Raw genomic sequence first — 12207 nt, forward strand, 5'->3', positions numbered from 1 at the left:
GGGGGCCAAACAATCCCATGAGTGCTGCAGTTTGACTGAGAAAGAATATAGTAGTCGTAGTAAGACTTGGAAAGCTCTGCACAAGAATTCCAATGTACATGGACTGTTGGTCCTGTGTGCAAATGGCAAAATAAAAAATCTTGAATCCTGAATCACATGACCACTTCAAGATGACAAAGCAAAGAGGTGATATATACCAGTTTTTAAATTGTGCTGATAGGCCACGTAACACAAGAGTCATGACAAACAACATATACGTGGTGTTTTTTCCTGAATACTATGGTCACGTTTACCCTCTAAGGGCAGCGCTAGCAAGCACTATCTGCTTATGACCAAAAAAGAAAAAACAAAACAAAAAACACCCCTTTCGTGTTGTGGAAAAATGTACAATGTCGACCAATCAAAAAATGATATAGAAACATGGCATTTGGTTGTTTAGGAAGAGGGAGGAAGTTTTAGGAGTGACGGAGAGAAAGAGAGCGGAAAAATGAGAGAGCAAGTTTTAAGAAGTGAGAGATTTGTGACGTTTGGAGTGTGTAATTAGTGTGTTTTCTTGTGTAGTTAGTGTGTAGTGTAGTGGATAGTTTTGTGTTGTGTGTCAGAACAATGAGGCGACTGCTGAATGTTACAGGTGCTGCCAAAAAGCCACCAAATGGAGATTACAGTGTAAGCCACAGGTGTCAAACTCCAGGCCTGGAGGGCCGGTGTCCTGCAGGTTTTAGATGTGTCCTTGATCCAACACAGCTGATTTAAATGGCTAAATTACCTCCTCAAGTGTCTTCCAGTTCTCCAGAGGCCTGGTAATAGACTAATCATTTGATTCAGGTGTGCTGACCATGGGTGTTATCTAAAACCTGCAGGACACCGGCCCTCAAGGCCTGGTGTTCAAAACCCCTATTACATACACACACATATGCAATATTAGTTTTAAGACTCAAATAAGGGGGAGAACAACATGAATCTTAATGATAATTATTACACCTAAGCATATTTAAAAAGAAGAATAATCATTTAACATTTCTGGAAATCTTAATGACCTTAGTTACACCATAACTATCTTTGACTGTCGAAAATTACATCACAGTTTAAATAAGGTGTTTCTGTACATTATATATTAACCACTAACCAAATTTTAGCAGAAATATTAAAAAAGCAGCAGCACGGTGGCACGGTGGTTAGCACTGTTGCCGCACAGCAAGAAGGTCCTGAGTTCAATTCCACCATCAGGCCGGGGTCTTTCTGTGTGGAGTTTGCATGTTCTCCCCGTGTTTGCGTGGGTTCTCTCCGGGTACTCCGGCTTCCTCCCACCATCCAAAGACATGCAGCTTGTGGGGATAGGTTAATTGGATAATCCAAATTGTCACTAGGTGTGAATGTGCGAGTGAATGTGAGTGCGAATGGTTGTCTGTCCCTGTGTGTTAGCCCTGCGACAGACTGGCGACCTGTCCAGGGTGTACCCCGCCTCTCGCCCTATGACAGCTGGGATAGGCTCCAGCGCCCCCCGCGACCCTGAAAAGGATAAGCGGAAGCGAATGGTTGGATGGATGGATATTGAAAAAGCAAGTATAAAGTAATTTTCTGTTTTAACTGGTTAAATCCAGTCATAATTCTGTGTGACTTTAGAAACTCCATTTCCAGTAGTACAGAGCAGACAGGGCCAGTCTGAGTGTGGGACAACTCCACCACAACGCCCCCTCCCCTCCCCTCCATTGTCATGTTAATGCTCCACTGGCACTGTTTACGAGCACTGACCGATGTGTGAAGAGCTTGCTGTTAATGTCTGAGCACCGTTCTCCCACACACAAAGATGGGCTTTAGCAATGACCCCAGAAAGCTTCCCCACAGAGATCCCCCCCTTCAAAAAATGGGGGAAAAAAGCCTCCTTCCTGTCTCCATAAGAACAGCGTCTCCATCTGAAAAGCTTCTTTTATGCCAAGGGAACGATGTCCAAGGCTGAGGAGGGAGAGCATGGATGGGGGAGGGGGTCTGTGGAGGCTTAGATTTGTATAGATGGCTGAGATAGAAGAGGTAGCCATAAGTTCAGCACTGGAGTGAGCGCCATGGAAGATGTGTTTCACTGTAAAGTGGTTCTCTCATTTCCTTCATAACTTCGAGGTTAAGATCAATTTTTAATCAAAGGCACTATAAGGAAACAGAGCTAGTAACACTTACCAAAGCAGCTCATATTACTCTGGGTACACAATGTTCTTTCCAAGTTTAGACACTGCCACAGTTTCTCAAACACACATTAAGTTGATAAGAAGTTAATCATTAGGTAAATCTGATTATTAATGATGTGAATTATTGATTAGAATGACTATTTATAGTTGGCTTTCACTACTTTCTAGATTATATCCGATCATCAGTATTGCAACAGAGCTGCCTTTTGACACTTAATGAAATCCTTTTGAAAATTTTTATATTAAAAAAAATCTGCAACATTTATAAAAATGTACAGCAATTTATTGATTGGAAATAATACAAAGTGTGACAACCATGTAATTCTTTCTTCAATTTAAAAAAAATGTACACAAACAGTCTTAATTTGGACTTAATTTGAATTTAAAACAAATGAAGTCTGAAACCAAATAAATACATCAATGTCCACTATGGGACATTGCAGGAATCAGTGTGTTGATGTTTTCTGAAGAGTAACAAGTCACAATTAAGACATTAAATGTATACAGAGGCTGTGTAATGTTGACATGGTGTTTAGCACGTGTCGGCTCACATCTCTCCACACTGTGCAATGATGATGGGGAGTTTAGGCTTGTTGTTGGGCCCTGTTGAGACATTCTGTTGGAAGAAAGCGACACACATTTAGAACAAAAATGCTGTAATCTAAGCACTACATCCAACTATGGTGATTTATATGGACTACAAGTTAGAGGTTTAATTATTTGTTACATAAACATTAAAAGATTATCAAATTGTATGTGTCATTATTAGGCTGGATAATTGATTTTAAAAAGTTCTTGAAACTTTAAACATACCAGAGGTAAAGTGATGAGTGTTTACAAAAAAATATGGCAAGATAGATTTATAGGGAAGGTAAGTTCTTACCTCAATTTTTCTCATGACCAGCAAGCCATCGACCAGTTTTCCTGTAATAATTACAAGTAAGTCAATTTAACTCTGACACAGACAATAGAGTTAAAAAAAAAAAAATGCAATACTGTTGATTTACTCACCAAACACCACATGTTTTCCATCTAGCCAGTCACATTTAGTGCAGGTAATGAAAAACTGACAACCATTTGTTCCTGGACCACTGTTTGCCTGTAATATGATACATTATTAAAACAGACACATTTTGGTTAGGGTGATTTACCTGAAGTGTATCCGTGGAGATTTAGGATTTATCAAAACACTTACCATTGAAAGAAGACCGGCAGCAGAATGCTTTATTCTGAAGTTTTCATCTGCAAATGGACCCCTATAGATGCTGCAGATACCTGTTCCATCACCCTGCACAAAAGATTAGTAGTACGCACAGTAAGTAGGGGCTCATAAAGAAAGCAGTATATTATAAAACTTTAAATGTGTTGTAATATGCTGCATAACCACCAGAGGGGGCAAGACTATAAATGTGCTCAGTTAAAGTCAATAGTTACCAAGGCAAGATTTAATCAACAAATTCTCAAATTCATAAAGTGTTTGTGGAAATTTTCCAGACAATGTCAAAAGACAATCACTAAACTATGGATTATTGTGCTGTCAATCCAATCTTCCATGTACTTACATTTACAAAGTCTCCTCCCTGTATCATGAAGTCTTTGATTACCCTGCCAATGACCAATGGAGAAAAAATATCAATTTAGCTAGAGAAAACCTCACAAAAGTGAACAAATACATGAAAAGTATTACAATCTAACTGTAATAGACAGCAGATTACAAATGTATGCTCTTTGCCATTTTCTGTTAGTCAGTGTACACAACCGCCACAGTAAAATGACCCAAGTTGCATGTCATTGCAAAATGTGAAGAGGCAGTGTAGCATCGCAAACGTTTTCTAAATGACATGATGTGCTAGTCATGTGATCATAGACCCTTCGTTAACACGGTATATTTCTTCTGTAACTATAGTGCAGAATATCATCTCGGCTTTGCTGCTGTAGTTTACACACTTCATAAATCAAACACCAGAGTTCAATGTAAGCTACATAAGTCAAGCTGCCATGTGAGTACCTGTGGAATGTGCAACCTTTGTAGCCAATAGGAACGCCATCCTTCCTAAAAAGACAGGAGTCAGTGAGAAAAGAAAATGAAGTAAGCAGTAAAATACTGTACAGTAAAATAATGTACAAACTGTCTCAACTGTCTCCTTAAAACAAAGTAGATTTGTCTATTTTTGTGGTTCAGATTTTTACAAATGGGCCAGCATGAAATATAGTACATCTGGAAAGTATTCACAGTACTTTCTATTGTTCCACATTTTCTTATGATACAGCCCTATTTCAAATATCATTCTTAAAAATTCATTAATTCTTTCATGAATGAATTGTAACAACCTGAATCGGGACTTTTTTCTTAAGTATTTTTATTCTTCTTTAGGCATGAAAAGATGAATAAAAATACTTTAAAAAATCCTGATTGAGGTTGTCATAATTCATGCACAACAGGGTTAAATAACAATAATTACAATGAAACCCATCATACATCTATAGTAACATTAAACGACCAGTGGGTGGCAGTGTATGGAGTGACACATCACTGTCCAGTGTAGTGGTTTATGTGCAAGTATACCATCAACACTGACACAAATACAAGAAAACAGTCTTTGAATAGCTGTCCACTGTAGTGACCACTATGCGTGAAAGGGTTAAAAATAAAAAACAAAATCCTGACAAGTATATAAGTATTCACAGTCTTTGCCATAACACTCAACTAGTCAGGGTTGAGGGAAAGATGAATGCAGCATTGTAAAGAGACATCTCTGATGATAACCTGCTCCAACAGAATGACGACCCAAAGCACACAGCCAGAGCCCAGACTTGAACATTCCTGGCACCGACATTGCCCATCCAAGTTGATGGGAGGAATGTGAGAAACTCAGCAAAAATGTGTGTGCCAAGTAGGCCTGCACAATAAATCGAAAATTTATTGTCATCGCAATATCAGCCTGTGCGATTGGCCCATCGCAAAATTAATAATTGGGTACCTTAAAATGTTTACACACGTGCTTTAAAGAATTTACCAATCAAAGAAACCCCTTTACACATTTGACCAGTCAAATGGATTAGAGGCCCGCCTCCTACGCAGGTGGGGAGCGAACAACGCTGCAGCAACGAATCAGAGTTGTAATGGCTGAGAGCGAGACGCATGACGAGAACACTACTGACTATGAACTCGTGGCAAAAAAAAAAAAAAAAATAGTACCTCGCTTATTTGGAGGTACTTTGGATTTGATAAAGACGACGTTCTCCAAACACAGGTACTCTGCAAAACTTGCCGAACACTCGTGGCAACCACCAGAGGAAACACGACTAATCTCCACCATCATCTTCAATACAACCGCAGAGAACTGTTTGAAGAGTTCCAGAAAGATAGGTCTAGCCAAACAAAGGTTGCTAATGTTAAGACAGAGCACAGCAGTCCAACAGCCGTCTCTGTATCAAAGTTTTTCAAGTGGAACTCCTTATAAGAAAACGTTGAAGCGGTACAAGGAAATAACAGAGGCCATTACACATTTTTTGGCTAAAGACATGACGCCTATAAATACAGTTAGCAGAGAGGGCTTCACCAGTCTGATACATAAAGTGGACCGGAGATACCGCATCCTCTCACGAAACTGCTTTTCCCATGTCGCCATTCCACAAATGTACGAGACATGCCGCAAGACAGTCACTGAGCCAAGCTGAAAACTACACAAGCACTACAGTAAAGTTTCCTCTCCAGTTTTGACTTACATCATAACTACTTGGTGAGTGGTAAAATGATGAACAACTGCATTGAGATAATTTGCAGTATAATTTAAGTTATGTTTATTTAAAACTAATTATAGAGACCGGGAAGGATGTCTTTCAGAATTCAAGCCTCAGAAAATTTTTTTGGGGGGGGCAATGTTTCAATGTTAAAGTGCACTTTGTTGTTACACTGCTAATACAGCAGCTTTCTTTAAATAAAACTGTTGCAGTAAAATGGAAATTATGTATTCGGTTTTTTTTGTTTTGCTATTTATTTTATCGCAAGTCATATCGTTATCGCAATATTGATCACAGTTATCGCACATCGCAGGTTTTCCTAATATCGTGCAGCCCTAGTGCCAAGCTTGTAGCATCGTACTCAAAAGACCTGAAGCTGTACCTGGAGCCAAGGGTGCTCCAACAAAGTATGAAGCAAAGGATGTGAATACTTATGTACGTGTTATACTTTCGTTTTGTTTTTTTATTTTTAAAAAATTTACAAGTATTTCAAATCACGTTGGGGTTTTTTTTTTTTTTTTTTTTTAACTCTAACTGCCATAATTGGATTGAGGTTAAAATTAATTAAAATTAATTAATTTAACCCAATTTGAAATTAGGCTATAACAAGACAAATTGTGTAACAAGTGAAGCATTGTGAATACTTTCTGAAAAATATGCAGACGAACTGCTAACTTAGTCTGACACGATGTTTAAACCAGGCAGCTTGTTAAACTTTCAGCAGCCGCCATAATTATATTGAATAGTCTAAAGGGGGCATGAGGTGTACTAAAACATATTTATTTCAAGGTTTTAGTAATATTATTTTGTAGATTTAGTTCCTTGAAATCCTAAATATAAAAAAAGGGGAAAAAAACAATTTAAAAAATTCTCTCTCTCTCCGCAAGCCAGTAAAAATGTAAAAACATATATGGACCAGTAAAACTCTGAACCACTGACCCAATGCTGTTAGGGTGCACACTTAATTATTATTAACCTCTATACCATCAGAACATCCGTTGTCATTCCTAGAATTGATTTTGATGTCTCACTATGGGACATGCTTCCCTGCATAGTCCGCAGAAACATTATTTCATTCCGCTAATCTTCATTGGCTGGTGATTGTAACAACCACATTGACCCTACTACACAGTCGTTATTCAAATGCATCTTCTTGTTTTGGTGCATATCTCAACCCGCATTAGGCTAGCTAGCTTAACTGTCGGTAGATAGGAGTGTTTTGCTAACTTTCCCTCGACAGCTGCTAGCTACCTTCTGGTCATCTCTCCTGAACCTGAGACTTCGCCACTTACCACTTACTCTCCAGAAAGGTGTTTTTGTTTGTACGGTTCAGCACAACCAGCTAACTCACTGACCTTATTATTAGCATCCCAGTAAGCAAAGATGTAGTAGAAGTTTTTTTCCCCTCACACCAGAGGAAAGGTAGACACCCACTCAACTCTGCGTTTGTGGCAACAAAATTTCAATTACAGACACAAACACCAGGCCTCAGACCACCTGATCACATGATGAAGGGAAGAAATTGCCCCAGGCCACCAGGACGGCAGAGGAATTACTCAAATATGCTTGGCTTCTTCCCTGGATTTTGAGACCATGGAGAAGCATAGAATCAACCTTTTGGGATTTAGTTACCTGAATGATTAAGCATGCATCAAGACATGGAGAAGCATAGCTTATTTTCACTGCCTATAGAAGAGTTAGTCACAGCCCACCTCTATTTGTGTCTGGCTATGGCCTCCTCCAGAAGCCCTACGCTCCATCCATTATCTGCCATGAATGAAAGGACCCTGTGACAGATCTTTGCACAGGCAGTCACCTAGCTTCCCACTCAGTTCAAGATCCCAAAACAAGGGCCTGCGGGCCACAACTCAGAAAGTAGTTCCACCAGGATGACCTGCGCAGCCGGTCAGTCAGCAGCTCAGAAAAAAGAAGAGTCTCGCCTGACATCCCCCTGTCCATGTGGGTTTTGGTAATAAAACAGCTGGCCAGCACACTCTGGTCTGCCATATTTAAACTATCCTTTGAAGCACCGCTCCTCTCTAAAACAGCAATAAGGATAATTATTAGGCCATATGTAAATAACAATAACTTTATAACTTAAAGCAAAATTGGGAAATGTAAAGTCCGAAACAAGTCTTTATATTAAGGGTTATCAGTCAAACAATACTGTGTGGTCTGGGTCTAAACAGAGCGCGTTGTGTGTGACGTCTTCTTTTGCACATGCAGGCCGCTTTGAGGGCCGCGAACGGTTCACACTAGAGCGCGTTTACTGTCACATTTTATATGTAGTGTGAACAACCAGACAAAAAAACATCGGATTTGATCAAAAAATCGGAATTGAGCATTAAGACCTGCAGTGTGAACGTAGCCTTAGTGGTGGTTTTGGATGGCTTTGTGCCCTCCATTTGAAAATGTGCAGGAGGTTCATTTAAAGCATCTGTCATTGAAGACAGCATTGCTGCTAAATGTGTCTGACATTCATGTACTTTCAGCGCACCCTTCCTGCACTCGATTTGCTCTAGAGCAGACCAGGGTGTAAATGAAGCCCAATCTTGCCTATGTGGGGTCTGGACTCTCCATTTTCATTATAAGACATCAAAACGAATGCTAGGAATAAGGTCTTTAGGTTAATTGTGTAACCCCAGTTCTCAAGGTAACATGAGTGAGAGGCCTCACCAGACAGCCCTTCCTGCAAAGGCAAGGCAAGAAGAGTTGCTTAGCTTGAAAAGCAGCAACGTAATAGTTCAAGCTACTCTGTTTGCCTTGGCTTTTTGCCAAGGCAAGGCAAGAAGAGTTGCTTAGCTTGAAAAACAGCAACGTAATAGTTCAAGCTACTAAAGGGTAGGTGGTTCTACCTGACGTGGTTGTTACAACATCCAGTCTAACAAGATTAGAAGAATGACATAAAAGCTCATCTCAGGGAGAAACATCCAATTGTGAGACATCTCACTCATGCTTCTCTGAAAAATAGGGTTTCGCAAGTAACCTAAAGGTTTTCTGCAGCAGTAAACAATGCATCAAAGCACAGGACACACCTCAGTTCTGAGAATGTTGCTTGTTTTTCTCCTCTGCAGTCACCAGATACAGTGGAGCAAAAAAGTATTTGGTAGCCACTGATTGTACAAGTTGTCCCACTTAAAAAGATGAGTTGTTATAATTTTCAGCATAGGTTCACTTCAACTGTGAGAGATGGAATGTAAAAAAAAAAAAGAGAGATCCAGGATATCACAATGTATGATTTTTAAGGAATTTATTAGTATAATGGTGCAGAAATTAAGTATTTGGTCATTAACAAAAGTTCACCTCAATATTGAAATGTAATGTAACCTTGGTTGGCAATGACAGAGGTCCAACATTTCCTGTATGTCTTCACCAGGTCTGCACAGACTGTAGCTCGTATTTTCCACTCCAGAACCTTGAAATGCATTTTACATTGTCACGCCTTCGTTGCCTGGGTGGTATGTTTGTGATCATTGTCATGCTGAAAGATCCAACCACTTTTCATCTTCAATGCTCTCACTGATGAAAGGTTTTTTGCCCAAAATCTCAGCATACATGGCCCCATTCATCCTTTCCTTAATACGGATCAGTCGTCCTGTCCCCTTTGCAGAAAAGCAGCCCCAAAGCATATTGTTTCTACTCCCATGCTTCACAGTGGGTATGGTTGCAACTCAGCATTCTTCCCCCTCCAAACACGGCAAGTGGCGTTTATAACAAAGACTTCTATTTTGGTCTCACCTGACCACATGACATTCACCCAGTCCTCCTCTGGATCATCCAGACGGTCTCTGGCAAACTGATTAGAGATTAGATTAGATGAAATTTTATTAATCCCTCGGGTGGGTTCTTCTGGGAAATTCAGTGGGGCTGGACATGTGGTGGCTTAAGCAGGGAGACCTATCGAGTGCTACAGGATTTAAATCGCTGACGATGTAGTGTGTTACTAATAGTGACCTTTGTCACTGTGGTCCCAGCTCTCTTCAGGTCATTGATCAGTTCCCTCCATGTCGTTCTGGAGCGTTTCCTCACTCGAGATCGTTTGTGCCCCAAGAGGTGACATCTTGCATGGAGCCCCAGGTCGAAGGAGACTGTCAGTGATCTTGTATTTATTCCATTTTCTATTAATTGCTCCACCAGTCGATCTCTTCTCATCAAGCTGCTTGCTTGTTGTAGTTAGCACATCTGCACAAGACTGGGATGAGCCAATCTTGTCCCTGGTGTCCTTAGATTGTTCTCTGGTCTTGGCCATGGTGGAGATTTGAGTCTGACTTTTTGAAGGTGTGGACAAGTTTCTTTTGTACAGATAATGAGTTCAAACAGATGCCATTGCTACAGGTAATGAGTGGAGGATAGAAGAGCTTCTTAAAGAAGTAACAGGTCTGTGAGGGCCAGAATTCTTCCTTGTTTGTAGGTGCTAAATACTTATTTTCTGCACCATTGTACAAATAAATTCTTTAAAAATCATACAATGTGATATTCTGGATTTCTTTTTTACATTTTGTCTCTCACAGTTGAAGTGAACCCATGCTGAAAATTAAAGACCTCTCTCATCCTTTTAAGTGGGACAACTTGCACAATCGGTGGCTCCCAAATACTTTTTTGCCCCCACTGTACTTACCCGTTCTCTAGCACACTTTAACATGCAGACATGCATACCCAAAACACACATTTCATCCCCAAAATATGATGCAGTTTGTAAAATGCAAAGCAATGAGCAGTTCAATTTGAAAGACCTTTGCTTTTCTCTTACGAATACTATTGCTCATTAATAAGACAAAAGTAATTCTTATCATCTGATTATTCAATAATGGATGGACTACTTGATTACTAAAATAATCAATAGCTGCAGCCCTGCTTAAAAGTGCGTTCAAGAACGTGTCAATGTGCTGTACAGACTGGTGAAGTTGTATTTGCAAATTTCAGTGCCTTACCTGAACTCTCCAGTACAGAACTGCCTGTAAGAGATGATAAAACTGTCTATTAACACATACTGTATAGCAGTGATATCTTAAAGAAAATTGAAAAACAAAAAAAGATGATATAATATAAGGCTGTGAGCAGTCTGTGATTGTGTGACTTGTTCTCTACCGGAAGTTCTCAGCGGTCTTTGGAACCACATCAGCAAAGAGCTCAAACTTCATCCGTCCAACATCCTGTCAAACAGTAAAGCAAAGTTAATTCTGTCGACCAATTACTTTTTTCTTTTCTTTTTTAAACAAAACCAAGACAATAGGTTTGATGTGGTGGTCCCAATTGTCATGAAAACACTACAAAACCTCAATGCTTGGAAGGAAGAGAAGAGCAGACATATGGACACATTTCAACTTTCATCCTGTAAATTTTCGTCAACTAAATCAAGTTTATAGTTAGTCTACTAAAATCTTATGACATTTAAAACTAAAAGAATTTAGATGCCTAATTTATTATGTTAAACTAAATAATGTTTTAGTTAAAAGACTAAGACTAAACTACATCTAAATTTCATGTGAAACTCAACTCCGCAGTAAATTACTGGTTAACCAACCAAAGGCTAACGACACAAAACAAAATGCCTCGTGGAGATTCGGTACCAGAACACAGAAACAGGTTATTCCTGTCTAAATGATAATGCAACCTGCACTAGCCAGTTACTCACTAACATTCTTTCATTGGGAGCTGCAGTTACACTTCCTATCTTTTACTTCTGGCTTTTAATTTGTGTCAACTTCGGAGAATATGTAAAGTGTTCAGTGGAGTTGAACATAGCTTCTGTTGTTTAAACAACACAAGCTCTGCTGTGTCTAGGTTTTGATATCATGCAGGTGTAACGATGGAAATAATGAGACGCTACAATCTTGATGCAAAACTTCACTGGACTTTAAATAATCTTAGCTTTGTATTTACATATATGCATGTATGCACCCCTTTGTGAGTGTGGGCATCTCTCTGCCCAGTTCTCCGATACTGTTGAATTTATGTAAGTAGCCCGCTGTTAGAACAATGTGTCCAAGTCTGTGTGACAGAACAATCTAGCATTTGGTGTACAAAGAGCAGTTTGTCCTCATGACATCACTGCACAACTCTTCCTCCGCTCCATGTGGACAAACCACAGTGGCCTCTGGATGTCCTGTGCTTGCCAGTGAGATAAAACAGTATGCTTAAGGCTTCCAGACAAAGAAATGAAATCAGACATTGTGTTGATAAAGAACAAACAAGCACAGCACATTTTATCTGGTAAGGGTTTTCCCATGTTGGAGTCTGGTGTCCCCTGACGTTTGGTATCTAACAATAGGTAAGATCGCTT

The 12207-nt window shown here is 39.6% G+C and overlaps 2 protein-coding genes across 3 annotated transcripts in view; one reads left to right on the forward strand and one right to left on the reverse strand.

Moving 5' to 3' along the window:
• Positions 1–2441: 2441 nt before the first annotated feature.
• Positions 2442–12207, reverse strand: part of ppih (peptidylprolyl isomerase H (cyclophilin H)) — a 41733-nt gene continuing 31967 nt past the window's right edge. For both annotated transcript variants that reach the window (XM_003444781.5, XM_019350049.2), the window contains exons 2-9: positions 11013–11077; positions 10856–10879; positions 4189–4233; positions 3743–3785; positions 3376–3468; positions 3192–3279; positions 3064–3104; positions 2442–2796 (exon numbers count right to left, since the gene is read on the reverse strand). In XM_003444781.5, coding sequence (XP_003444829.1) covers positions 2728–2796; positions 3064–3104; positions 3192–3279; positions 3376–3468; positions 3743–3785; positions 4189–4233; positions 10856–10879; positions 11013–11077 — 468 coding nt within the window. In that variant the 3' untranslated portion in view covers positions 2442–2727. The remainder of the gene's footprint in view (positions 2797–3063; positions 3105–3191; positions 3280–3375; positions 3469–3742; positions 3786–4188; positions 4234–10855; positions 10880–11012; positions 11078–12207) is intronic.
• The window catches only part of si:dkeyp-100a1.6 (probable G-protein coupled receptor 160), a 30157-nt gene continuing 29048 nt past the window's right edge, over positions 11099–12207 (forward strand). Inside the window, exon 1 of the mRNA XM_025901588.1 lies at positions 11099–12195. The gene's annotated coding sequence lies outside the window, so the exon portion shown is untranslated. The remainder of the gene's footprint in view (positions 12196–12207) is intronic.

The sequence above is a fragment of the Oreochromis niloticus genome, linkage group LG20 (genome assembly GCF_001858045.2).
Source record: "Oreochromis niloticus isolate F11D_XX linkage group LG20, O_niloticus_UMD_NMBU, whole genome shotgun sequence".
Classification (NCBI taxonomy): Eukaryota; Metazoa; Chordata; class Actinopteri; order Cichliformes; family Cichlidae; genus Oreochromis; species Oreochromis niloticus.